A 26390-nucleotide genomic window follows, 5' to 3' on the forward strand; every position below is an offset into this window, starting at 1 on the left:
TGCTCCTCGAGTGCCATGTGGAGAAAAACCACAAAACACTCCGACTTCCACAGAAAAAGACTGCTGGGGAAACTGGTAAGACACCCCCCCCCAGGCTCAAAATGCCCAAAAGGTGGGCGTGGCAGGGATCTGCCATCCCTTACTTAACGCACTGTTTCCTACAGTGGTTGCGGAAATCTGCCAACCCCTCACGGAATGAGGAGATGAAGACTCGTTTCTCCTGGGGTCCTTTCTGCAGCCAGCAGGGCCAGCCTCTCCCCAATCGTAGGCTCCCCACCCCTGTCCTCCCGCAGGAAGATACCCTGGAGTCCGTCTGCTGCTCGCTCAGATCCTCCCTGCTTCCGGCCTCTGTCTCTGCTATGCTCATCGTCTTCATGTCCTATCTTCCTCCTGGAACTCTGATCCCCCCTCTTCCTGCAGCCAAGACACAACTAATTAATCACGACAGGCTCTCTCACCGAGAAAGGCGACCTTCCTCTAAAAAATGTGGTCAGTAAACAATTCCGATCATTTCTCTACTTTGCCTTTTATTATTCTTTCCCTGGTGTCCTCCTCTTCCCCCACCCCCAGCCAGGGCTGCAGCTCTCAGATGGATGGCCACAGTGCCGCTAACAGACAGGGGGGTTATTTCATAGACTAGGGCACCAGGCTGTGGTACAGCTGGCAGGAAGAGAAGGGTAATTATAGTGCATCTCGGAGCCACCGGCAATGAATTTCTACATAAAGGACTAGATTTGCCATGTATTATTTACGCCAGCATCAATTTTCCCAGCTGGCTCTATTTACTGTGCAAATTCTCTCCTGTCTGTTTATGGACAAGGCCATGGTTCAGCACCTCTGGCTACTCTATACTGTGGAGGGGCCCTACAGGGCATCATGCATAATAAACAAGTAGCTGGGTTCACTGGGGCCACATTCTCCCTTCCTGTTAAATTATATCCCTGGGACTGCAGCGAGTTCCCAGTCTCACCTAGTCACGGTGATGCACGCAGGTGCGTGAAACCAAATCAGCAAGAGGAAAAAAAGGAAGAACCATTCTTTGGAACCTCACCGAGGGAAACTGAAAAACACCCTTCTGGGGGGAAATCAGGTGGCTCTGGGGCTCAGGGAGTTTCCTGTTTGTATTTTTAAGGGCAGGACATAGATAAAGAAGGGCTTTGCATTTGCAAGGTCACTTCTACCCGTAACTCAAAGACAACACTAGGGGAAAGGGATGTCCATCTTACAGATGGAAAAACAGAGACAAAAAAAAGAGAGAGAGAGAGAGCAACAGAGGCTTCTGGGCTCAGTCACTTCGTGAGGATGGAACGTGGGTACCATGGTGACACAAAGGGTTCTGTCCGGTGGCTAGCAGGCCTCTTCAGAGAGGCTGGAGGCCAGGGTGAACTCAGTTCCCATGGAAACATACATGATAGAAACAAGGAAGAAAACCTGGGACCGGCATGAGTTTCTGGGTCCTTCCACCACAGCGTCCTCTCTTGCCACAGAAAGAGAGGCTGAGGAAACAGAGATGTCTCTTCTGCCCAGCCTGAGGCTTCTCCTACAGTCCCAAGTGCTGGGTGACAGTGAACAGCAGCTGCTAGCGTGCACAGAGGTGGGGCGCTTGATGTCCCCCGCTTTTCCCAATCAACAGCACAGTCATATCTGATCTCCCTGGGACGCTGGGCTCTGTTCTGGAGGCCCCCAGGTCCCAATGTCTACCACCTCCTGGAAACCTGTTGGCTGGAAAAAGACAGAAGGGAAGGGTAAGTTTTTGAGTTAAGCAACTCAAGCGGGCAGCCTCTTTGGTTGCTGGGTCTCAGCATCCAGGAATCCCTCTGTGAGACATCTGGGCACACAAACACCCTCAAGGGCCCAGATTCCTGGCTTTCCCCTGTGGCCGGCTCACCAAACGGGGAGATTTGGTCAGACGTGCCCTGCGCCAACTGCCCAATGCTCCTGCTCCTTCCTCAATGTCCAGGAGAATCCGGGTGCTGGGTACAAAGCTCCAGGAGCGTCCGAGGGCAGGTTTGAGATCTCCACTGTTCCTGTCTCGGGTCATGTGGTTGGTTACCTAAGGCAAAAAGCAGCAAAGACTTCCAGATCGATCATGCTGGTATAGAGGATATCTGTTCCTGCTGCTTCATTCTACAAGTGGGAAAACTGAGGCCCAGCACAGAGAAAGGACTTCCCCCGGGTTCCCTGAGTTACTGACAGCGGGTCTGGAACTAGAAGCTCGAGTCCTCACTAGTGCTCAACTCTTTCCATGAAATTACCACGTGTCAGGCTTGACTCCAGCAGAAGGTCATGGGCCACGGGTTTGGGAATAAGCAGCGCTGTCTGCACTTTGCTGGAGGGAAGGGAGGGGTGGGCTCACACCTCCTACACCCCCAACCCAGTAGACAGGCATTCTGAGACCACATCCACCCAGCCCTTGTGGCATCTGTATGTAGGGGGTCGTGGGAGCTTTGAAAGGGAGGTCGTAATCTGGTCAGTCAGTTCTTCTCCGCCCAGCATAGCCATAGGTGGGCAACCGGAGCCTCATGGCATCCTCTTGATGACAGTCTCCCCACCGGCCCCCCCAACTGGGGGCAGGGGACTGCAGCTTGTTCATCACTGAGTCCCCACTGCCTAAGCTAGGGCCACAAGCAGGTGATCATACACAGCCTGAAGTCAGGAGAGGGAGGCCCTGGGACTCAACTTAAGAACTAAAAGAGGGGCGCCTGGGTGGCTCAGTGGGTTAAAGCCTCTGCCTTAGGCTCGGGTTATGATCTCTGGATCCTGGGATCGGGCCCCGCACCAGGCTCTCTGCTCAGTGGGGAGCCTGCTTCCCCCTCTCTCTCTGCCTGCCTCTCTGCCTCCTTGTGATCTCTGTCAAATAAATAAATAAAATAAAATAAAATAAAAAAAAACTAAAAGAACACTGCTGGTGGGTGTACAAATTAGTATAACCTTCCTGGAAATTTGGTGATATCGTATCTACACACTTAAAAATGTATGTATTTTGGGGGTAGCTGGGGGGGCTCAGGTGGTTAAGCTTCTGTTTTCGGCTCAGGATGTGATCTGAGGGTCCTGGGATTGAGTCCCACATCGGGCTCCCTCCTCAGCAGGGAGTCTGCTTCTCCCTTTCCCTCTGCCCACCCCCAACCCCCCCAACTCGTGCACTCTCTCTTTCTCTGGTTCTCTTTCTCTCAAATAAATAAATAAAGTATTTTTAAAAATTAAATTAGTTTAAAAATGTGTTTATCCCTGACTCTGAAATTATACTTTTAGGAGTCTGAGAAAATAATATGAAATGTGCAAAGAAATTTGGGTATCAGGGTGTTCACTTGAGTTTTACTTAAAGATTTATTTATTTATTTTAGAGAGAGCGAGGGTGTGAGCAGGGGTGAGGGGTAGATGGAGAGGGAGAATCTAAAGCTGACTCCCTGCTGAGCATAGAGCCCAATGTGGGGCTCAATCTCACGACCCCAATATCATGACCTGAGCTGAAATCAAGAGTCTAATGCTTAATCGACTGAGCCGCCAGGCACCCCAGAATTTTACCTACAATAGAGGAAAACCAGGAGTGCCTGGGTGGCTTAGTTGGTTAAGCATCTGCCTTCAGCTCACATCATGATCCCAGGGTCCAGAGATCAAGTCCCACATCAGGCACCCGGCTCAGTGGGGAGCCTGCCTCTCCCTCTCCCTCTGCCTGCTGCTCCAGGGGCTTGTGCTCTCTGTCAAATAAATAAATAAAATCTTTTTTAAAAATTAAAAAATTGGGGGGCACCTGGGTGGCTCAGTGGGTTAAAGCCTCTGCCTTCGGCTCAGATCATGGTCCCAGGGTCCTGGGATCGAGCCCTGCATCGGGCTCTCTGCTCAGCAGGGAGCAGGGAGCCTGCTTCCTCCTCTCTCTCTCTGCCTGCCTCTCTGCCTACTTGTGATCTCTGTCTGTCAAATAAATAAGTAAATCTTTAAAAAAAAATTAAAAAATTGGGGCTCCTGGGTGGCTCAGTGGGTTAAAGCCTCTGCCTTTGGCTCAGGTCATGATCCCAGGGTCCTGGGATCGAGCCCCACATCAGGCTCTCTGCTCAGCAGGGAGCAGGGAGCCTGCTTCCTCCTCTCTCTCTCTGCCTGCCTCTCTGCCTACTTGTGATCTCTGTCAAATAAATAAATAAAATATTTAAAAAAATTTAAAAATTAAAATTAAGAAAATAAAAGAGGAAAACCGATAATGAACTACAGGCCCACAATCAGGAAACAGACCATTATGGGACACCAGGGGTTGGCAAACTACTCCCGACACACCAACTGTGGCCCCAAAATTATTTCTGAAAGTCAAGTTTAGCTGGAATATAGCCATGCCCTCTTTTTAGGGACTGTCTGTGGTTGTTCTCACGCAACCTTGGCGGAGCAGAGTAGCTGTGACGGAAACCGTATGGCCACAAAGTCTCGACTGTTCACTCTCCGGCCCTTTACAGAAAAGTTTGCTGACCCCTGTAACACAGGTATTAAATAAAATATGTAACTGCTAAAAATGGCATTCTTTTTTTTTTATTAAAGATTTTTATTTATTTATTTGACAGAGAGAGATCACAAGTAGGCAGAGAGGCAGGCAAAGAGAGAAAGAGAGAGAGAGAGAGAGAAGCAGGCTCCCCACCGAGGAGACAGCCCGACGCGGGACTCGATCCCAGGACCCTGAGATCATGACCCGAGCCGAAGGCAGAGGTTTAATTAACCCAGAGCCACCCAGGCGCCCCTAAAAATAGCATTCTTAAAGCATCTATTTAAAGACAGGGAAATGGAATAAGATGAGGTGTTGTTGTTTTTTTTTTTAAACAAGCTTACAGTTTAATTGAAAAGCTGGTTAAAAGTATATGCATATATGGCAGAAAAAAGGTCCTATGGAGATATATAAAAATATTAATATGTTTTCTGTGGATGTGGAGACTTACTACAAATTTGACTCCTATATTTAACTATTTTTTACCCTATGAGAAGCATACAGACTTTTTAAAAAGTCTCCAGTAAGCAGAAAAATTTACCTTGAAAGCAAAAACATTCCTTTCTATGAAGCACTGGAAAAGGCAAAAGTATTGGGACAGAAACAGGATTAGTGGTTGACTGGGGCTTGGGGACCTTTTTGGATGACCAAATATTCTAGATCTTGACTATGCCTTGTAACAAGATTGCATACCTTAGTATCCGTTAGCCAAACTTCCTATGAGGAAAAAGTCACTGTGTATGAATTATTCCTCAATAAACCTGTCTTAGAGTAAGAAGAAAACCAAGACTGTCCCTGACCCCTTGGCTATTTATGTCTGATCCCATCACAGTCCAGGGCTCTAGATGGCCCAGGGAAGTTCGGCTAAGATTCTGTCCTAAAGGACCATGTTGGGGGTTAAGCTGGCATTTAAGGAAAGTAAACAGCTGGAACCAGAAATCAAATTCATGTTCCCCCTCGGCAAAGCCCATGGAGCAGAGATAAGACCAGCAAGCTGCCAAGTCCACTTCCTCACCATCACTGCCATGCCAAGGTCCCGGGCCAGGGTCTTCAGCTCTCGAGCCAGCTGCATCATCAAGGCCAAACCTGGAGAAGGAGAAGCAGAGGGCGAGGGCAGCAGGGCACCTGGGATTGGGCTGATCGGGGACTGGATTCCAGAGGTGGGAGGCTAGGTGACGTCCCGGACCCTGGGCTCTGCCGCACCTCTTACCTTCCCTCTGCTGACCTCCCAGAAGTGGGGAGACCACCGCAGTGACTGAGTCCACAACCACCACCTTCACAGTCACTGAGGCACTGTTCACCTGGGGAGAAGCGGATGCCATAAACCAGTTGGCCTCTAGAGAGTGTCCATTATAGAGCAAGCTTGCTCCTCTATCAGAAACGGGTAAGAAATAAGTTCTCCAACCCCAAATATAACTGTGCAGGCCTCATGGAATTTCAGTAAGGTCTTTTCCCCCATCTCCATTTGTAGGTATAATGGATTTTACTGAAGACTTGGGTGGATAGAGGGGGTTTAAATCACAGGACATCGCAGATACACCAAAATAATTAAATTTGAAAAATCCCTACTCCAAGTTCTCTGGCCCCAGTCATGAATTTTCTTTCTTTCTTTTCTTTGTTTAAGTTATTTTTAAAGTAATCTCTACACCCAACTTGGAGCTTGAACTCACAGTCTCGAGATCAAGAGTCACATGCAACACCCATGGAGCCAGCCAGGCCCCCAGTCCTGAATTATTTTTTTAAGATTTTTTTCCCTGAAGATTTTACGTATCTATTTATTTATTTACTTACTTACTTATTTATTTATTAGAGAGCGAGCGAGCCCATGAATAGGGTAAGGAGAAAGAGAGAGGGAGAAGGACAAGCAGACTCCACACTGAATGCAGAGCCCAATGCAGGGCCCTGTCCCACAACCCTGAGATCACAAACTGAGCCGAAATCAATAGCTGGATGTTCAACCAACTGAGCCACTTAGATGCCCCGAGATTTTTCTTTTAAAGCAGGCTCTACACCTAGAGTGGAGCCAAATGCGGGGCTTGAACTCAGGACCCTGAGATCGAGACCTGAGGTGAGACCAAGAGTGGGACACGTGGGGTGCTTGGGTAACTCAGTTGGTTAAGCAGCTGGCTTTTGATTTCAGCTCAGGTCATGATCTCGGGGTCCTGGGATCTAGCCCCACATTGGACTCCCTGCTCAGTGGAAATGCTCTGGGATCCTCTGTCTCTCTCTCTCCCCCGCCCTTCCCCTCAATTGTTCTCTCTTGCACACTCTCTCTCACCAATAAATAAATCTTTAAAAAAAAAAAAAAAAGGAGTGGGATACTTAACCGACTGAGCCACCCAGGCACCCCCAGTCCTGAATTTGCTTAGCAGCCGTCTCTCTCGTGGCCAGCCTCCCCCACCATCATCTTGCCAGGCTCCTCTTTTCCTTCTTCTGCTTACTTCCCTAATTCCCAACTTCCTATGCTGAAGGGGTTAGCCTTCTCTTTACTTCAGTCTCCTTCTAGATCATGCTTCTAGGGCCTCATCTTCCACATTTCAAGCAGTTCCAAATACAGATTATATAGACAGCCATCTGTTAAAACCACCATCCTTTTCTCCACACATGCATAAGCATCGTCCTAGTTTCTTGTACCTAATCTCCCTTTATTATCCAAGTCATTTGCTGCTTCTGTTTCCACAACTTTCTTTCTCACTTCATGCTGACCAGATCTTGGATATTCAGCATTATCTGGTCTTTTGCATGTCTTCCTTCATCGTCTAGTTACTGACTCTCAGCCATCCGCTCGTCTAGGAGAGGATGGCTGAAAGGAAGAGAAGCTAAAACTGAAATCAGCTTAGCTCTTCCTCAGTCTGGGAGAGCAGGTTAAAATCTCTGGCTAAAACGCGGACAGCCAGTCTTTCACTGCTGGTAACTACGGAGCTATCAGGTCATCTGTGGGGGACAGACCCTAAAGCGGCCCCTTGACCTCCACCTCCAGGTGTTCGAGCCCTTGTGTAATCAATCCCCTCCTCCAACTGCGGACGAGTCCTGTGGCTGGCTTCTGACTAATACGGTGTCAAAGGTGCTGGACTGTCTTGATGAGTCTATGCCTCATGGCAAAGGACATTGTTCCCAAGATTACATTATGTAACATGAAACTACATGTTCCATTTTGCTCTCTTTTTTTTTTTAAATCTAAGTTATTTGAGGGAGAAGGAAAGAGAGTGGGAGCATGAGTGAGGGGAGAAGGAAAGGGAGTGGGAGAAACAGACTCCCCAAGGAGCACAGAGCCCAATGAGGGGCTCGATCCCAGGACCCTGAGATCACAACCTGAGCTGAAGTCAGAGGCTTAACCTACTGGGTCACCCACGCGCCTCTTGCTCTCATTCTTGTGCTGTTTTGATGAAGCAAGTGGGCATGCTGTGAACTGCCTATGGAAAGGGCCACAGGGCAGAGAACAGTGGGAGCCTGGACAACTGCCAGCAAGACACTGAACCCACTAGAAATGAGTCCTGGTGACAACCCCAGTGAACTGGTATGTGGATTCTTCCCCAGTTGTGTCTTCAGATAAGAGCACAGTCCAGGGCACCTATGTGGCTCAGTCTGTTAAGCATCTGCCTTCAGCTCGGGTCATGACCCCGGGGTCCTGGGATCAAGTCCTGCATTGGGCTCCCTGCTTGGCGGGAAGTCTGCTTCTCCCTCTCCCATTCCCCGTTTCTGTTCCCTTTCTCGCTGTGGCTCTCTGTCAAATAAATAAATAAAATCTTTAAAAAAAATTTTTTTTTAAAAAGAACACAGCCTGGCTGCCATCTTGATTACAGACTATTGAGATAAGCCATGCCCAGACTCATCACCCATGGAAACTGTGAGGTAATAAGTGTGTTAAGTCATTATGTTTGTGATAACTTGTTATGCAATAATAGAATATATACTATCCTAATGGTCTTCCAGTAAAAAAAACACAAGTCATTTGACCTGGGAGTTGAGAGATTTAGTTCTTATTCTAATTATGCAGTGACTTTGAACAACTCACTAAACTTCTCTGGTCCTCATTCTCCTCATCCCCAGAAATGAGAGGGTTGGATTAGATCAGGGCTACCTGACTTCATGTCTCAACACACATGGGTCATAATAAGCTACTGCTCCTACGGCAAGTTTCTGTTCAACCATTAAGTGTTTCAAAGTTTGTAAAAATCATTACTTCACATACCATCCCAGGTATGCCCATAGGAACATGTAACCCTTTGGGGTCAGAGAAAGTTTAACATGAATTGAGCTATTCTAAGACGTCTTTCTTTTCTTTTCTTTTTTAAGATTTTTATTTATTTATTTGACAGAGATCACAAGTAGGCAGAGAGGCAGGCAGAGAGAGTGGAAGGGAAGCAGGCTCCCCACTGAGCAGAGAGCCCCATGAGGGACTCAATCCCAGGACCCTGAGATCACGACCTGAGCCGAAGGCAGAGGCTCTAACCCACTGAGCCACCTAGGCGCCCCTCCAAGATGTCTTTCTAAATCTAATAGCCTATAAATCAGTGCACCAAATCCTGTCTAGGTACCCAGCAGGTGTAAGGGGGTACCAACCCAAATGCCACTCTAAGCCCCTCTTCCTTGTTAACAGGATTCTGGATGTGTTCAGGTAGAGGGCAGAAATCTGACATCATGGAAGGTGGGCCCAACCCCTAGTCTAAGATACACACAAAACTCCGTTTTGGCCAACAAGACATAAGGCGAAGTCTACTAGTGGGTTCTGGAGGAAGATGATTCTTTCCAGATAAAATGGAAGAAGGCAGAAAAAGGGGCCATCTATTACTGCCCCGAATATGGGTGTTGATGTGGGAAGACATGATGCCTACAGCTATAGCAGCCATTTTGCAGTTATGAGGGGGAAGAGCAAGAGAATCAGACATACCAGCCTAGAGCCCTGATACCATGGACCTGCCCACTCCAGACTCATGTGAGGTAATTAAATGTCCTCAAGGTTCAAGTGCCTATCACACAGACTCTCTTACTTGCAGCTGAAAGTAATCCTTGCTGATCCAGGGAGGAGGAATGCAGAAATGAATATGACTTGATCCTTGCACCAAGGGTCTTACTGTTCAGTGGGGATGGGCAGGAAAACAGTGAGGCACTCAGGAATGGATTAAGCACACGGGAATCCCACCCTGGCAGTGGCAGGCAGAGCCGGAGTCACCAGATGGCACATCTGCTTTGCCAGTCTGTCCTAGGCCACCTGCCCCATGGCAGATAGCCTCCCGCAAGCTAGGTAAAGCAGGGAGGGGCAGAACAACAGGCTCACCTGCTGGGACACGGCGCCTCGGAAGTCCTGCAGCACGGCCAACATCTGGAAGACGTCAAACGCACGCACCACCTGGATCTTCTGGAGGGCTCCTGCCTAAGGGTGTGGCAAGGTGAAGAAGGGGCTTTGGATAAGAGGGAGCAAGGGTTCAAGCAAGAGAAAAGAGGGATTTTAAAGCTGAACAAGAAACCTAGACATAAGGACTCCAGTCCAAGCTAGCAAACGGGCTTTGTCTCCTGGGCCGGTTCTCACGGTGGTGGCTGCCTGGGTGCTGCGCTGTAAAGCCAAGTCAGAGTTCAGGGTCAAAGTATGGCAGGTCTGGTTAGGAATGTCTGCCATGCAAGAAATTGGAAGGAAACACAGATGCTGTGTGCTTGCCAGCCCTGAATTAGGGTGTGCAAGGAGCTGGGTCACCTGGAAGATCAGTGTGGGGACCATCCATGCTGGGATAATGTCCTAACGGGACTCTTGAAGAATACAGGAAGAATTAATAGAACAGCATGGTTTCAAAGCCAGAAATGACTATTAGTCCAAATGCCCAAAATTCAGGCAACATAAAGGATAATGAGGTCTTTCTGTATCAGAACCTCGAAGGAACTCAAGCCTCCTGCCCTCACCTGCTCCTCCTCGTCTGGGGTTCTGGCCTGAAGTAGCTGGAGGATACGGGAGGCTGTCAGTCCTCCGTTGGAATCAACGTACAGAACATTCTGCTGCAGGCTGTAGGCCACATTTGCAGCCACACAAAGACACACCTGAAGAGATGAGGCATTGGGAGAATGTGAGCCCCAAAGAGGGCCCAGAATGGGATTTTCCCCCACCAAATCCGGTCCAGATCCCACTGACGCAAATGGGCCAAGTTCAAGTTCAAGCCCCACTCCTCACCACCTATCTTCTCTCTGAATCACCAGTACATTGGCAGAAGCTCCCCCAGGGATCCGGAGCGATGCACCCACCTTCCCACCTCCCCCGTCCCCACATCCTCCCGGCTGCCGGCTGCCCACATACCTGGGTTTTGCCACTACCTGGGCCTCCTACAATCTCAGTCACTTCTCCAGTGTAGAGACCAGCATCAAGCAGTTTGTCCAGGCTGGTGAAAGAGGAGGAAGAGAATCAACCCGGCAGACTGGAGGGAACAGAGGGGAATAGGAACCAAGAAGAAAAAGCAAGACATTCCTTCCCAAGCCTGGGTTCTGTCCAGAGATGGTCTGAACATCCCTAGGGAAAGAGGGCACAGCTACAAGCTCTGCCTTGGGCCCCTCCTCATCCATTCGCTCTCAGCCCGAAGATCACTCCATTCTCCACAGAGGTCTCTGCCATCCCAGCAAAGGGTCCTCCTTCCTTTCTGGATCTTAATCCCTTACGGGTTTCCTTGATAGCATTTCCCATAATTTGTCATTATTTATTTGTTATGATATTTACTTATTAAAGATCTTTACTTATTTGAGAGAGAAAGAGAGATAGTGAGAGCTGGAGTTGGGGGGTGGAGCGTGGAGAGAAGCAGACACCCAAAGAGCAGGGAGCCCACTGTGGGGCTCAATCCCAGGACCCTGGAATCATGACCTGAGCCAAAGGTAGAGGCTTAACCCACTGAGCTACCCAGGCACCCCAGTTCTATGCAATCTTATGACACGTGTACATTCATGCAACCACTGCAAGCAAGATATAGAGTATTTCCATCACTACATATCTCCCCTGCCCATCCTGTTATAGCCACACCCCTCCATTCCACCCTGAATCCCTGGCAACCACCCATCTGTTCTCCACCTCTGTCATGATGTTATTTCAAGAATGTTACATGCAAAGAACCACACTGCATGTAGCCATTGTGGCTGGCTTCTTTTGTTCAGCATCATTCCCTTGAGATCTGTCCAAGTTGCTGTATCCATAGCTGTTGTTTTTTATTGCTGAGAGGCAGCCCATGGTATGGACACACCAAGTTTATTTAACCATTCACTCACGGAAGTCTGTTTTGGCTGCTTCCAGGTTGGGGCAATTGTGAATCAAACGGCTATGATTTTTTGTATAAACCTATTTTATTTCTCTGGAATAAATGCCTAAGAATACAACTGCCAGGGGGCACCTGGCTGGCTCAGTCGTTGGGGCCTGGGACTCTCGATCTCAGGGTTGGAAGTTCGAGCCCCATGTTGGGTGTGGAGATTACGTAAAAAAAATATTAAAGGGGAGCCTGGGCGGCTCAGTTGATTAAGTGTCCAACTCTTGATTTTGGCTCAGGTCATGACCTCAGGGTTGTCAGACTGAGCCCAGCCCAGGGCTCCATGTTGGGTATGGAGTCTGCTTAAGATTCTCTCTCCCTGGGTGCCTGGGTGGCTAGGTCGGTTAAGCATCTGCCTTCAGCCCAGGTCATGATCTTGGGGCCCTGGGATTTAGCCCCACATAGGGGTCCCTGCTCTGTGGGGAGCCTGCTTCTCCCTCTCCCTCTGCCAGTCCCCTGGCTTGTGCTGTCTCTCTTTCTCTGTGTCAAATGGATAAATAAAATCTTAAAAACAAAAAAAAAGATTCTCTTTCCCTCTGTGCCTCTCCCCATCTCTAAAAATTAAAAAAACAGAAGAACACAACTGTTGGGTTATACAGTAAGCACATGTTAATTTTCATTTCTTTTTTTAAATTTAAATTCAATTAATTAACATATAATATAATACTTGTCTCAGGGGTACAGGTCTGTGATTCATCAGTTGTATATAATACCCAGTGCTCATTACAACACATACCCTCCCCGATGTCCATCACCCTGTTACCCCATTCCCCTCCCCACCCTCCTCCAGCAACCCTGTTAGTTTCCTATGATTAAGGGTCTCTTATGGTTTGTCTCCCTGTCTGGTTTCATCTTGTCTTATTTCTTCCTCTCCTCCCCTATGATCTTTTGCCTTGTTTCTTAAATTCCACTTATCAGTGAGATCATATAATTGTCTTTCCCTGATTGACTTATTTCTCTTAGCATAACATCCTCCAGTTCCATCCACATCATTGCAAATGGCAAGATTCCATTTTTTTGATGGCTGCAGCACATGTTAATTTTATAAGAAATTATGAACTACTTCCCTGAGTGGTTATGCTATGTTACTATCCCACTAGCAATGAATGAGTAATCCAGTTTCTCCACATCCTTACCACCATTTAGTCTTGTCACCATTTTTTGGTGTGGCCATTCTGGTAGGTATGTAGTAATATATCTCATGCTTTTTAAAAAAGATTTTATTTATTCATTTTATTTTTGAGATTTTATTTATAAAAATTTAATTTATTTATTTGACAGTGAGAGACATAGCGAGAGCAGGAACACAAGCAGGGGGAGTGGGAGAAGAAGCAGCAGGCTTCCCGCTGAATAGGGAGCCTGATGCAAGGCTCGATCCCATCATGACCTGGGCATAAGGAAGACGCTTAACTGAGCCACCCAGGCACCCTATGAGATTTTACTTATTTATCTAACAGAGAGACAGCGAGAGAGGGAACACAAGCAAGGGAAGTGGGAGAGAGATAAGCATGTTCTGCGCTGAGCAGGGAGCCCGATGTGGGGCTCAATCCCAGGACCCTGGGATCATGACCTGAGCCTAAGGCAGACGCTTAATCAACTGAGCCACCCAGGTGCCCCTTAGGAATTCTATATTCTAGATGGAAGTCCTTTGTGGCTTGCAAATATTTTCCCCACTCTACAGCTTGTCTTTTTCTCTTTTGCAGACCAAGTTTTAATTCTGAATTCATTCTTAATTTGGTTTTTTTGATTAAAAATTTTATTTCTTTTACTAATCACACTTTCAGTGCCAAGTCTAAGAACCCTTCACTTAGCCCTAGTTCTCAAAGATTTTCTCACTTTTATTCTAAAAGCTTGACAGTTTGAGGGTGCCTGCCTGGCTCAGCTCGAGGAGCATGTAACTTGATCTCAGGGTTCTGAGTTTGAGACCCACATTCGGTGTAAAGATTACTTAAAAAAAAATTTGTTTTTTTAAGATTACTTAGGATCTTAAAAAAAAATCGGTTGGACATATTTGTGGGTCTATTGCTGGGTTCTTTATGTGACTCTGCTGATTTCTCTTTCACTTGGCCAATACCACATCTATCTTGATTACTCCTTTATTGGCAGACTGAGTCCTCCAACTTTATTCTTTTTCAAAAATGTTTTAGCAATTCAAGGTCATTGGCTTTTTTCCATGTAATTATTAGGATAAACCTTACTTTCACCAAAAAAAAAAAAAAATCTGCTGGGACTTTGGTAGGTACTACATTACGTTTATAGGGCAATTTGGGGAGAATTGACAGCTTTACTACGCTGAGTCTTTCAATCCATGAATACAGTTTGTCTCTCCATTTATTTGGGTCGTCTTTGATTTCTTTCATCAGCAAGTTTTAATTTTCAGCACACAGCTCCTATACCTGCTCTGTTAGATTTAGACCTAAGTATTTCATTTTCTTCGGAGCAACTGTAAATGGTATTATGTTTTAATTTCCATTTCCACAGGTTTGTTTTGAGTATATAGAAACGCAATTGATTTTTATGTGCTGATCTTGTATCCTGCGGCCGTGCTGAATTCTCTCCATTCTGGGGGTTGGTGATTATTTTCTATGTGCTTGTTTTTGTGTCTCTTCCCATTTGGCCCAGAGCACCCAGGGGCAAGGACATTGGCCCAATGTTAGAAACACAGGAGACACACAATAAATGTTCCTAGAGAAACAAGTGGTAGAACAGTAGTATTTAGTTATTTGGTTCCTATATTGTCGACATTCTGGCCGTGGAAGACTTCCGGTAAAGTCAAGACAATCCCTAGCTCCAGCACAGCAGGGGTTCTCCTGGTGTGGTTCTCCAGACCAGGAGCAGCAGCACTAGGAACTGGTATGAAATGCAAACTCTCACCCGCATCCCGCTCCCCCTGCATCAGAAACTGGAGAATGTATGAGTTTCAACAAGGCCTCTAGGTGGTATGGAGGTGGTTCCACATTTGAAAACCACCAGGCTAGGGCACCTGGGTGGCTCAGTGGGTTAAGCTGCTGCCTTCGGCTCAGGTCATGATCTCAGGGTCCTGGGATCGAGTCCTGCATCGGGCTCTCTGCTCAGTAGGGAGCCTGCTTCCTTCTCTCTCTCTCTCTCTCTGCCTGCCTCTCTGCCTACTTGTGATCTCTCTCTGTCAAATAAATAAATAAAATCCTTGAAAACCACTAGGCTAGACTAGTGTTTCTCAATCCTGCCTGCATTTTAAAATCACCAGAGCAGTTTTGAAAAAGAAGCCTGTATTAGTGGTTCCTAAACCTGCCTGCACATTGGAATCATTGGGAACTTCAAACACTACTGATCCCTGTGTCCTAACCCCAGAGAATGTGATTTAATTGGTCTGAAGGAGGCATGACCTTTGAGGATGTTTAAAGATCCCCCAAGTGATTCTTTTTTTTTTTTTAAGATTTTATTTTATTTTAAGATTCATTTATTTATTTGTGGGGGGAGGAGCAGACTTCCCACTGAGGAGGAAGCCTGACTCAGGACTCCATCCCAGGACCCTAGGATCGTGACCTGAGGTGAAGGCAGATGCTTAACCAACTGAGCCACCCAAGTGCCCCTAAGATTTTATTTTTAAGTAATCTCTACACCCAGCATGGGGCTTGAATTCTCAGCCCCAAGATCAAGAGTCACACACTCTACCAACTGAGCCAGGCAGACACCCCTCCCCAAGTGATTCCATTGTGTGGACAAGTTTGGGAACCATTGGCCTAGAGCAATAAAGTCAGAATGGGTGGGACCCAGGCATAAATATTTCTTAACCTCCCAGATGATTCTAATGTGTAACCTGGCCTAACCCACTGGCGTTGACTCTCCAAACAAAAATTGACCTCATTCTTACTGTGAGGACGCTGAAGAAGGAATTCCCAAATCCCCCTCAGCTGACTTCTCACCTGTATTCCTGTTTCACTTCTCCTACTGCCCAGAGGACCACTATCGATCACCTCTAACTCAGTGGAGAGACAACCCCCCCACCCCCCGCCCCACCTGCCTTGTGCGGCAAAACCACACCTGGGTCTTACCACCTGCTTTGAATACAACCGATTTCTGGGACTGATCCTTTGGAATTGGCTTTTAGTTTAGTGGGTTTTTGTTTTTTGTTTTTGTTTTTGTTTTTGTTTTTTTGCCATTCATTCCAACATAGCCTAAATACTCCCTATTTCCTGAAGGCCTTCCTCTAAAATGAGGGAGATACAGGAGTGCCTGGGTTTCTCAACTGGTTGAGCATCTGCCTTCGCCTCAGGTCATGATCCCAGGGTCCTGGGATGGAGCCCCACGTCAGGCTCCTTGCCCAGTGTGGAAGCCTGCTTCTCCCTCTCCCTCCATCTGCAGCTCTCCCTGCTTGTGCTCGCTCTCTCTCTCTCTGTCAAATAAATAAATAAAATCTGAAAGAAAGAAAGAAAGAGGAAGGAAAGAAGGAAGGAAGGAAGAAGGCAGGCAGGCGTTTAAAAAAATAAGTAAATAAAATGAGGGAGATATGGAGATGAATGAGACATAGCTCCAGCCTTCACAGAACCACTTCTCTCCACCAGTCGATATAACTTCCTGCAAGGCACACTTCATGCTCTAGAGTGCTTGTAAAGACTCAGAGTGCACACCAGGCTCTGAGATGTCCCACTACGAAAAAGCTCGTTTACTTTGGGTGAATGAAGTATTTCTCAAATGTCTGACTATGTAACTCCCTACCTGCCTTTTAAAAGTTACATCCGTCCAGTGTCCACGGAACACTGGGAGCCGGGCTGGAAACCTAGCGCCTCATCTGACTCTTCACACCTACATCCCACCAGGTAGTAAGGCCTGTCACACCTCTTCTATACCTCTCCTGCGTGTCACCTGTCCTGGATCGGACTGACACCCCCCAGTACTGCCATCTCCCTCGGCCTCTCTCCCACAGGCCTCCCCCGTCCAGTCCGCTCTACACACCTCTGCCCTGTGCCGACAGCTCCCTGCTCATCCTGGCCTCCCACTAGGAGAGAGGCAACAGGGCAGGCGAGGCAGAGTCAGGAGCGTGACAGATATAACCCCAAGCGCCTGGCCTCCCACTTACTAGCCGAGAGAACTTAAGCAAGCACTTAACCTGAGCCCCAGTTTCCTCATCTCTCCAATGGCTGAGTTTGACTGTAACGCACTCACTGGTGGCGGTGGAGAAAAAAATGAAATCATGTGCTACGAAGCACAAGCTTGTCGGGGCCAGGTTCTCCGTAGGCGCTCGGAGAAGGCCTGCCTCCTCCCACCCAGAGCTTTCTGGAACCACTCTGATTTTCCTTGCATTGACCCATTGTAGCCGCAGTCTTGCTCCTCTATCCCTGGACTGCTCCCTAAGTGCTTCCTCTGCCTATGTCGGTTTTCATAAGCTCGCCAAGCCCCTGGGACAGGTCTGCTTCTGGTTCAATCCCTCCTTCTGCTGCCTCCACACACATTTCCACCTCCCCTCTCCTGCTCACCTGCTCTTTTTTTTTTTTTTAAAGATTTTATTTACTTATTTGACAGAAAGAGAGATCATAAGTAGGCAGGGAGGCAGGCAGAGAGAGGGGGAAGCAGGCTCCCCACTGACCAGAGAGCCTGAGGCGGGGCTCAATCCCAGGACTCTGGGATCATGACCTGAACTGAAGGCAGAGGCTTAACCCACTGAGCCACCCAGGCCCCTCACCTGCTCTTCTATCTACCCGCTAGACCCCACGCTCATGAAGCTCAGGAACTGTGCCAGACTCGTACACCCATCACGTGCACATATCTGGCACCTAGTAGACATAGGGTGTGCTTGATGGGGTAAGACCCGGCCCCCAACCTGGGAGGAGCAAGCCCCATGCTGCATGAACCTTGCCAGGAGAACGTGTCAGGGGAACAGCAAGGGCCAAATCGATCCAGAGACCTTGCTGGTGGCAGAGTTCCTCCTCAATTTCTGCACACACAGGCTGGGAAAGAGGTCAGACTCCCTTGGCGGGAAACTGGCTGCTGTCTTCCAATGCAACAATACAGCAGAATCGAAGTCCTCCCCCATGAAAACTCTCTTGGCTCCTCTTGCTGCTGAGTGTGGGGAACGCTCCCAGTTCCGATCAAGTATCCCAGGGCTGCTCCCCCCGCACTCCTCGCCCCTCCATCCTCTTGGGCTTAACTCAAGTTTGGTTAATAATCACTAACGCGCAGGGTCACTGAGGAGATTATATAACTTAATGTCCGTGGCAGGCACCCAGGAGGCACTCGGTGTGTTATCAGTCCTGCCACGTTCTCCTGCCCTGTCCTTAAGTGAAGTAGGAGGCAGGGCCAGACCAGAGTTGTTCTGATCTCTTGAATAATAATGAAATACTGACATCTTGTGTTATAGGATAGTGGTTCTCCATCAGAAGCAATTTTGCCCCCCTTGGGTTCATTTGGCAACATCCGAAGATGTTTTTGGTTGACACAACATGGGGAGAAGACAGGTACAACTGGTGTCTTAGTGAACACGGGTCAGGGATGTGGACATCCTATAACGCACAGGACCCCCTCAACCCCACCCTAACCAAGTAATTACAAATCCCCAAATGTCAGAGGAGTGTGAAGTCGAGAAACACCGTTATAGGGTAAGAGAACTCAGAAGTCCTGACCATTGGTCCATGCTGCCCCCGTCACTGCTTGAAAAACCCTGCTCTCTCTAGATTCAGGCATAAGAGGCCACCATGGAGGCAGTCCTGTCCAGCCTCTCACCTTCCTCCCCAAGTACACATACAAACCTTTGGATGCCAGTGGACAGGATGGCAGTGGAAGTCTTTAGTTCTTCGTACAGATCAGCACCATTGCAGGGGAAGGCTGAGAACTGGGCCAGCAGCACCCTTCTCAGGGCAACCAGGGCCTGCGGAAGGGGCAGGGGCAACTCAGGGTGGGGTGGGGGATGCTTCTTAGCAATGGCCAGCCAGAGGAGGGGGCATCCCAGGGTCTCATACGCTCCCCCACCCTGCTTATCAACCTATGGGAACCCTTGGCTCCTTTGGCTCGGGGGTGAGCATCTGGATTCACCCAGCTTTGGAGCGTGGAGATGGGCAGCTCACCTTGTAAGACAAGGCACATTTCTGGGCTACGTCCTCTAGGTCTGCGGAAACCAGGTCCACCACTGAAAACAAGACCCAAGCGGCTGACTGGTAGGAAGGGAAGCCCGGGCTTTCCACACTTGGCTTTTCGGCTGCCTAAAGCGGACTGACGGTTCTAACTCGGGACAGGACGTCCCAGGCGGCCTCGGTAAAAGCACAGAGACGCGGGGTCCGGCGAGGCGCCCAGCACCTGGGTAGGGGTTCTGCCCTCCCCGGGGGGCTCGGATGGCCCTCCTCCCGCCTTCCCGCCTCTACCGAGAGGTGCGGGACAGAGCGCGGAGGGGACGGCCCCTCCCGGGTCAGCCGGTGCGGGGCACGCCCCGTCCGCGCTGGGCCCAGCTGAGTGGCGCGCACGCGGTCACCTGTCCTGATCCCGCGGGTCCTCAGTTGCCCGACCGTGTCCTGGGTGAGGCCCGGGCACAGCCCGGCCCTGAGCACGCCCATGTTCCCTGGGGACCCCGGGGGCGCCGCGCTCGGGGAAGCTTGTCCCGGGGGCATCCGCCGGGCTCCCTCCTCGCACCCCGTGGCGCCCCTTTCCGGAGGAGCTGCCGGGGACCGTGCGGAGGGGGCGGCCCCCGCCGGGTCTCTGCGCCTCCGCCCGCCGCGCTTCCGCCTTCCGGGCGCCAAGGACTGGCCTGCAGCGCCATCTGCTGGCCGCGTGGCGACACGGCGGCTGGGGCGGAGCCGCGCGCAGGCCCGAGCCACGCCACGCCTCCCGCCCTTTCGAGTCGGTGTCCCCCAGCGCCCAGCTCCGGGCCGGCCTCTCAGGGCACCCGGCGCCCGCAGCCACCTTCCCCCGCCTCCCCGGGCGCGCGCCGAGACCGTGTTGTGCGCCTCTCGGCGTACGCTTCTGTTCTAAACGCTGGGCGGCGGAGGTCGACCAGACCGAACATCGGTGCGCTGCGGCGGCTACCTGTTAGGGACGAGGATAGCGAAGAGGAATCAAAGATATCGGGTAATTACAGATTGGATGGCAGGTGCTAAGAAGCAGCAGAGCGCAGAGAGGGCATCTGCGTCTCTGTTTTCGAAGGAAAAAAACAACATTATTTTTTGGATGATTGGCAACAACAAAAGCCCTGTTGATTTGGAACATAAAAAATATGATTTGGCATTTTTAGATATTCTTTGCTTTGCCACGTCCTCTGTAGGACATAACACAACTTTGCAGGGTTACCTCCTCACAATCCAGCGAGGCCGATGCTGGTTTGTCCCCATTTCACAGAGGCGGAAACTGAGGCTCCTCCAGGTGATGTCACTAGCCAGAGCTTACACAACCTGTCAGTGCAGAGCCAGACTTAGAGTGGACAAACCCACATCTGGACGCCCCCGAAGTTGTATGTAGGTTTTCCTACAGTACGGTGGTGTTCTTGCACACAGAAAAATGTCTGGCCCATATTTGTGTTCCTCTGCGGCACCCACCATTGTCACTCAACACATGAAAACACTTGGGGTAAGGATGTGGCACATTCTGAGTTTTAGCAGTAAAACCTGGTTGCACGTGGCCTGTGAACCCCATGAGCCATCTGGACTTTCCCTTTGCCTAGGACACAGTGGGGGTTTGCTGCCTAGGATTTCGGGATATAGAGCCTCAGCATCCTAGAGACAAAGTCCTCCACTCCCAGAGACCCTTTTCAGTCCCGCTTGTCTCCCAGGGCCCCTGCCGCCTCCCACCACACCCAGGAGCCTTCTCTCACTACCCTGCTCCTCCTTCCCCGAGCAGCTCCCAGGGGCACGGGTGGTAAGCATTTTGAAGTCTTCAGAGAGAGGTAGGGCTGCTGTTAACCACAGAGCATCAGAACTGGAAGGGGCCCAAGGGGTGCTGTAGTCTGTGCCTTATACCCCACTCCTACCATTGGCCCTGGGCAGCAGCAGCTTCAGATCAAGGGGGAGGCTGGCCCCTAATTGTTACACTCAGTGATGATTATGAAGTCAGCTCATTGCACCCCCATCCCACGCTAACTAAGGATGGGTCCACTGCCCCCAGTTTCTCTCTGCTTCCTGTCAGCTGCGTAGTGACGGCTGTGGTCCCAAACAAACAAGATGGCATCAGAGACGCTATGTAAAATGGGAGATGGGGAAGAAGCCATGCTGAAGAAGGAAACCCTCAACGTTCTGAATGCACTCGATCAACTGTCGAAGCCCTTTCCAAACCCCAAGTCTATGAACAGGACCGTCACTACCAAAGGCCTCCCACTTTCCGCAAGGGGCAGTTTGGTTAACTTCTTGCAGGAAGATACCATCAGTCTATCGTAAGACAAAAGTCTGGTCCTTTCCTCCTTTCTAAGGCCAGAGGGCAGGGGTGGGGAGAGGGGCTTGAGTTGGCCGCTTAACTGACTGAGCCACCCACGTGCCCCGTGGTTTAGTTTTATGTGCATGTTTCAGTATGGTAGGTAATATGCATTTACTTTGGGTCAAGGTAAAAAAAAGATTTGAAAGCCAAACTTTTTGGATTCTGTACTTTATCAGTTAATAAATAAATAAATAAATAAACAAAGGAAACACACACAACGTTTTTCATTGTAATAGCCAAGAATTGGTAAAAATACAAATATCCATGTAATGAAAAATGTACAGCAGTTACAATGACTGAACCAAAGCTACATGTGTCAGTACAAACAATGTTGGAGTGCCTGGCTGGTTCAGCCGTGGAGTGTGTGCCTCTTGGTCTCGGGGTTGTGGGGTCGAGCCCCATGTTGGGTGCAGAGATTACTTAAAAATAAAATCTTTTTAAAAAATAAATAAAATTTTAAAAATCAATGGAGTAAAAAAAAAGCAAGCTGCTGGTCAATTTGTGATGCATTTATTTATATGAAGTTTTAAAATATGCAAAATAAGTCGATGTTGCTGAAGGATAGCAGACATTGCTCACAAACCTATGGAGACACATGTATAATAGTAAACACAAAACCTGAAATGTGCTGCACTGGTTACCGTGGAGTGGGAGGGTGTGGCCAGGTAGGACAGAAGTGTCCAGCGGGCTTTAGCTATGCTGGTGAGGTCTACTTCTGAAATTGGATGGTTGCTAAGTGGAAGCTTAATATCTCATTCTTTATTTTCTCACTTTATCATATATTCACTTTTTCCAGTTTTATTGAGATGCAGTTGGCACATAACGTTGTATCCGTGGAAGGTATATAACATGATTTGATGTGTGCGTGTGTGTGTATGTGTGTGTGTGGTGAAGTGATTGCCCCAATAAGTTCCATTTCCATCTGTCACCACTCGTGGTGACAGATTTGCCTCTTGTGATAAGAACTTTTAAGATCCTCTCTTTTAGCAAGTTTCAAATACATAATAAAGTATTATTATTTTTTGAAGATTTTATTTATTTGTTTGACAAGAGAGAGAGCAAGCACAAGCAGGCGGGGTGGCAGGTAGAGGGAGAGGGAGAAGCAGGCTCCCCAAGGAGCAGGGAGCCCAGTGTGGGACTCGATCCCAGGACCCTGGGATCATGACCTGAGTCAAAGGCAGATGCTTAGCCAACTGAGCCACCCAGGCACCCAACAATATAGTATTATTAATTATAGTTATTATACTGTATAGTGTGTCCCTGCTAATATATTATTCTTGATTATCTTGTATATGTGTAAAATATTTCATAATTTAACAAAATTTGGATGGAAGGAAAAGTTTTTGAGTGTTTACCCCAATATATGTAATGTACTATTATTAATTTTACATGCTACATATTAATATTGTTATATGTCAGAAAACCTAAGTAGTGGCACCTGGGTGGCTCAGTGGGTTAAGCCTCTGCCTTGGGCTCAGGTCCTGGGATCGAGCCCTGAATCGGGCTCTCTGCTCAGCAGGGAGCCTGCTTCTCTCCCTCTGCCTGCCTCTCTGCCTACTTGTGATCTCTGTCAAATAAATAAAATCTTAAAAAAAAAAGAAAATCTAAGTAAATAAATTAAAGATTTTATTTTTATTCATTTGTCAGAGAGAGCACACAGGCAGGCAGAATGGCAAGGCAGAGAAGCAGAGGGAGAAGCAGGCTCCCCGCCATGCAGGGAGCCCGATGTGGGACCCGATCCCAGGACACAGGGATCATGACCCCAGCCAAAGGCAGCCATTCAACCGACTGAGCCACCCAGGCGTCCCCTAAGTAAATAAATTAGTAATTACTCTTAAACAGTAGAAGTAAATACAAGTAAAGTTTAATTATTTTTCTTTTAGATACTTTCAGATATTTTTCCATACTCCCCTTAGACTGGCTTGGGACTTCCCCGGGAGTATGTACACCCCACTTTGGAAGGAGGACTTCAGGGTTGAGCACCATTTCTCAAATTGTGGTTCTCTGAATACAGGGCTCAGAATTTGTCTGAAGACCTTATTAAAGATACGTTAGCAGCTTCCCTAGTCCCATCCCAAAGTGGGGCAGGGACCGGGAATCTGCATTTTTTCGGTAAGTGCCCTGGGGTGGTTGATGCCTTGCTACAGAGTGCTAAGGATGTTCTGAGTGATTCAGAAGCAGCTGGGGATTTTGGTGAGTGGGGCGCAAGGTGGGCCCTCGGGGAGCTTCTCGGCTTTGCGGGCCGGGGCGGCAGCAGCCTCCTGCGAGCTCACCTGTCTCCCTCCCACTCAGGAAGCCGATGCCAGTGGAGGACTGTGAATGCAGCTCTGACGACACCTGCATCTCCCCCATCTCATCCACCTTGCTGAATCCCATCAAACTGGCTGTGACCCAGTCCAACAGCAGCTTCTTCGCCGGGATGCTGGAGGGTGAGCTGAACAAACTCAGCTTCTCCGCGGTGGCCAAGGAGTTAGAAAATAGGGACCTGGCCCTCTGCCCCCACCAGTCAAAGTCCCAAATCGCCCCTGGGGGCCTGCTGGACCTTGACAACCCTGAGCTGGACACGGACACCTCCTCGACCCCCTCAGAGTCCTCTATAGTCATGGACGTGCCGGAGGCCCCCTTCATCTGTGAACACACCGTCAGCGATTCCACAGCCGTGGTATGTTTCCCTCTCGGTGCTTTCGGTGCAGGCTCCCCAGCCGCCCCCATGTGCTAGGCGCTGAGCTGAGCTCCACAGGGTGTATGAAGACGCCCACTGCCTGTGGAGCGAGGCTGTTTTTAAGGACCTCCAGTGCTAGCCACAAATGGGCACAAGTGCTATAGGAAGAGCTCAGATCAAGTGTCACCAGGAATTCAGAGGGAAAGAAACATTACTTCCAGGTGCAGGAATAAGCTTGGTGGCTTTGGTAACATTTGAGCTGGGACACAGAGGTAGGGTGTGAATGTCCGGGATGGGAGAATGGTGTTCCATGGACGGGCTGACACGAGCAATGCCTCACAGGTGTGAAAATGTGGGAGCAAACATTCAGGTCCCAATCCGGGGCTTCTCACGCTATTCTGTACCTGCAGATCTAATCATCTTGTTAAAAATGAGGTTCCCGGGGCTCATCCCTGGATATTCTGACTCAGTAGGTCTGCCTGGGGGCCTGCAAATCTGCACCACTAACAAACTCCCAGATGGTGCTGATGGCCTGTGGGCCCCATGCCGAATAGCACTGTTCTAGAGGCCAGGACAGCAAACAGAGGGGAAAATTAGTCCAGAGTCATTTCTTCAGAGGTCCTGCACTGTTAGGCTACTATAGACTTTTCTGTAAGTGGTAGAGAACAGCTTTTGCAAAGCTTTGTATCTGGCGGTGGATGGAATTTGAGCTGTATTTTATTTTATTTTTATTTTTTAAAGATTTTATTTATTCATTTGACAGACAGAGATCACAAGTAGGTGGAGAGGCAGGCAGAGAGAGGGGAGGATGCAGGCTCCCTGCTGAGCAGAGAGCCCAATTCGGGGCTTGATCCCAGGACCCTGGGATCGTGACCTGAGCCAAAGGCAGAGGCTTTAACCCACTGAGCCACCCAGGTGCCCCATTGAGCTGTGTTTTAGGAAGATAGATCTGGAAGTTCCAGATGAGTGGTGTCTCTCAAAGTGTGGTTCTCAGACCACCAACAGCGTCAGCACCACACCGCAAAATGTTAGCAATTTAAATTCTCATCCCCTCCCCTGTGGGCCTATCGAATCAGAAACTGTGGGGGCCTGCAATCTGTTTCACTGAGTCCTCTAGCATATCCTGATGCACCCATGTTTGAGATCCGCTGGCCTAGATGGAGGGGAAACTGGGAGTGGGAGACCAGACAGGAGGCAGCAGGGCCAGGAATCTGCAGTGTTACAGAAACTCCCTGAGCTCTTAGCCAGGCTCGGCAACCACCGTTGTAGCCCGAAGTATGTGGCCTCTGGAGCTACCCGTTTGAACTTTGGCTCTGGCATTCTGTGTGACCCCAAGCCAGCCACTTGCCCTCTCTGAGCTTATAACCTCATCTGCAATGAGCAAGGTAGACAAGATGAACTTTAAGGGTCCTCTCAACTAGTCTACAAGAAATATGTGATGGGGGTACACTCTGAGGTAGGTGGGGGTGCCCAGGGAGTCACCTATGCTGCGGGGCGGTGGAGTCCCTTACACCTTCCATCGGCCCTGCGTCAGCCCTGGGAGGGGCAGGGGATGGGAGTGGGGCACCCAGCCCCATGGCTGGGGGGGTGGGAGGGAGGGGAGGACAGCCTGGAGCAGGTCTGATGAGAAGCCTGGGGGTGGGGGGCGGCTCTCTTCCTCTAGATTTCCTGGACCTACGCCCTAGGCAAGCAGCAGGTCAGTTTCTACCAGGTCCTGTTGCAGGAGGTGGCCAGGACACATGACAATGAGCCACCCAAGGCAAAGAGTCGCCCGTGGATCTTCAACAAGATCTTGGGCACCACCGTCAAGCTGATGGAGCTGAAGCCTAACACAACTTACTGCCTCACCGTCCGTGCTGCCAACACAGCCGGGGTGGGGAAGTGGTGCAAGCCCTACAAAGTGAGCCCTGGGAGAAAAGAGCCCGGGGCGGGTGGGGGAGGCGGGGAGAGAGGTCTGAGCCAGGGGTTTGGGAGGCTGGGGACGCCCTGATGACCCCACGGCTCATCTTCCTGCTGGCTGTCTTTCAGCCTGGAAGAATAAGCATGAATTCCAGGCTGCTTTCCGCCAGGAGGTGGAAGGACTAAGCCCCTCTGGGGCCCCCTGGGGAATGCAAACTAATCTATTCACCAGCCTCTCTCTAACGTTTAGCTTCCAGCGCCTGTTAGTTTTGGGATTCTTCAACTCAGTACCAAGAATTGAGAGCAGACAGGGAGTGAAGGTCATTGAGGGAAACATAGGGCAGAGATGAAAAGGGGGACAAAGAAGGGAAGGGAGGTGGGCAGGGGTGTGGGGGTGGGGGCTTCCAGCCCCGGGGCTGGAAACCTCACACAATAGGGAAGGCACAGGTTCACACCATTTTAGGGATCCATGAGCAGGTGGTAAGGCTCTCCAAGACCCCATTTGGCCAACAAAGAGCTGAGCCAGGGTCAGGTCTGGGAAGGAATCTTGAGGGGTTTTGTTTTATTCCAGTTTGCAACCGTGGCCACTGACTTGAACAGCTTCCCTGAGAATAACCCGATCCAGATCACCGTGCAGCGCAAGGAACCCCAGAGGAAAACCGTGTCCCTTGGGCTGGAGGACATGCGGAAGCTCGAAGATCTGGAATACCTGTTTCCCTACTAA

At 49.4% G+C, this 26390-nt stretch overlaps 2 protein-coding genes across 3 annotated transcripts; one reads left to right on the top strand and one right to left on the bottom strand.

The window, feature by feature from the left end:
* Positions 1-508: 508 nt before the first annotated feature.
* On the bottom strand, positions 509-19427 carry RAD51D (RAD51 paralog D). 2 transcript variants are annotated; one of them, XM_080826746.1, is made up of 11 exons: positions 19178-19377; positions 18777-18838; positions 18462-18580; positions 10749-10830; positions 10361-10495; positions 9744-9839; positions 5676-5766; positions 5481-5551; positions 4366-4458; positions 1889-2053; positions 515-1722 (listed from the first exon to the last, which is right to left on the bottom strand). In XM_080826746.1, the coding sequence occupies exons 1-11, from the start codon at positions 19311-19313 to the stop codon at positions 1639-1641; spliced, it is 1134 nt and encodes a 377-aa protein (XP_080682872.1). In that variant the 5' UTR covers positions 19314-19377; the 3' UTR covers positions 515-1638. The 2 variants fall into 2 exon arrangements, with proteins under 2 accessions (XP_080682873.1, XP_080682872.1); XM_080826747.1 differs by lacking the exon at positions 4366-4458 and having other exon boundaries at positions 509-1722; positions 19178-19427.
* A 1428-nt stretch (positions 19428-20855) lies between these two features.
* On the top strand, positions 20856-26390 carry FNDC8 (fibronectin type III domain containing 8; the record flags this gene model as incomplete). The annotated part of the gene is made up of 4 exons (XM_080826788.1): positions 20856-21064; positions 23398-23767; positions 25431-25667; positions 26238-26390. 4 exons carry the CDS (start codon positions 20856-20858, stop codon positions 26388-26390), a joined length of 969 nt encoding a protein of 322 aa, XP_080682914.1.

The sequence above is a fragment of the Martes martes genome, assembly GCF_963455335.1.
Source record: "Martes martes genome assembly, chromosome: 16".
Lineage (NCBI taxonomy): Eukaryota > Metazoa > Chordata > Mammalia > Carnivora > Mustelidae > Martes > Martes martes.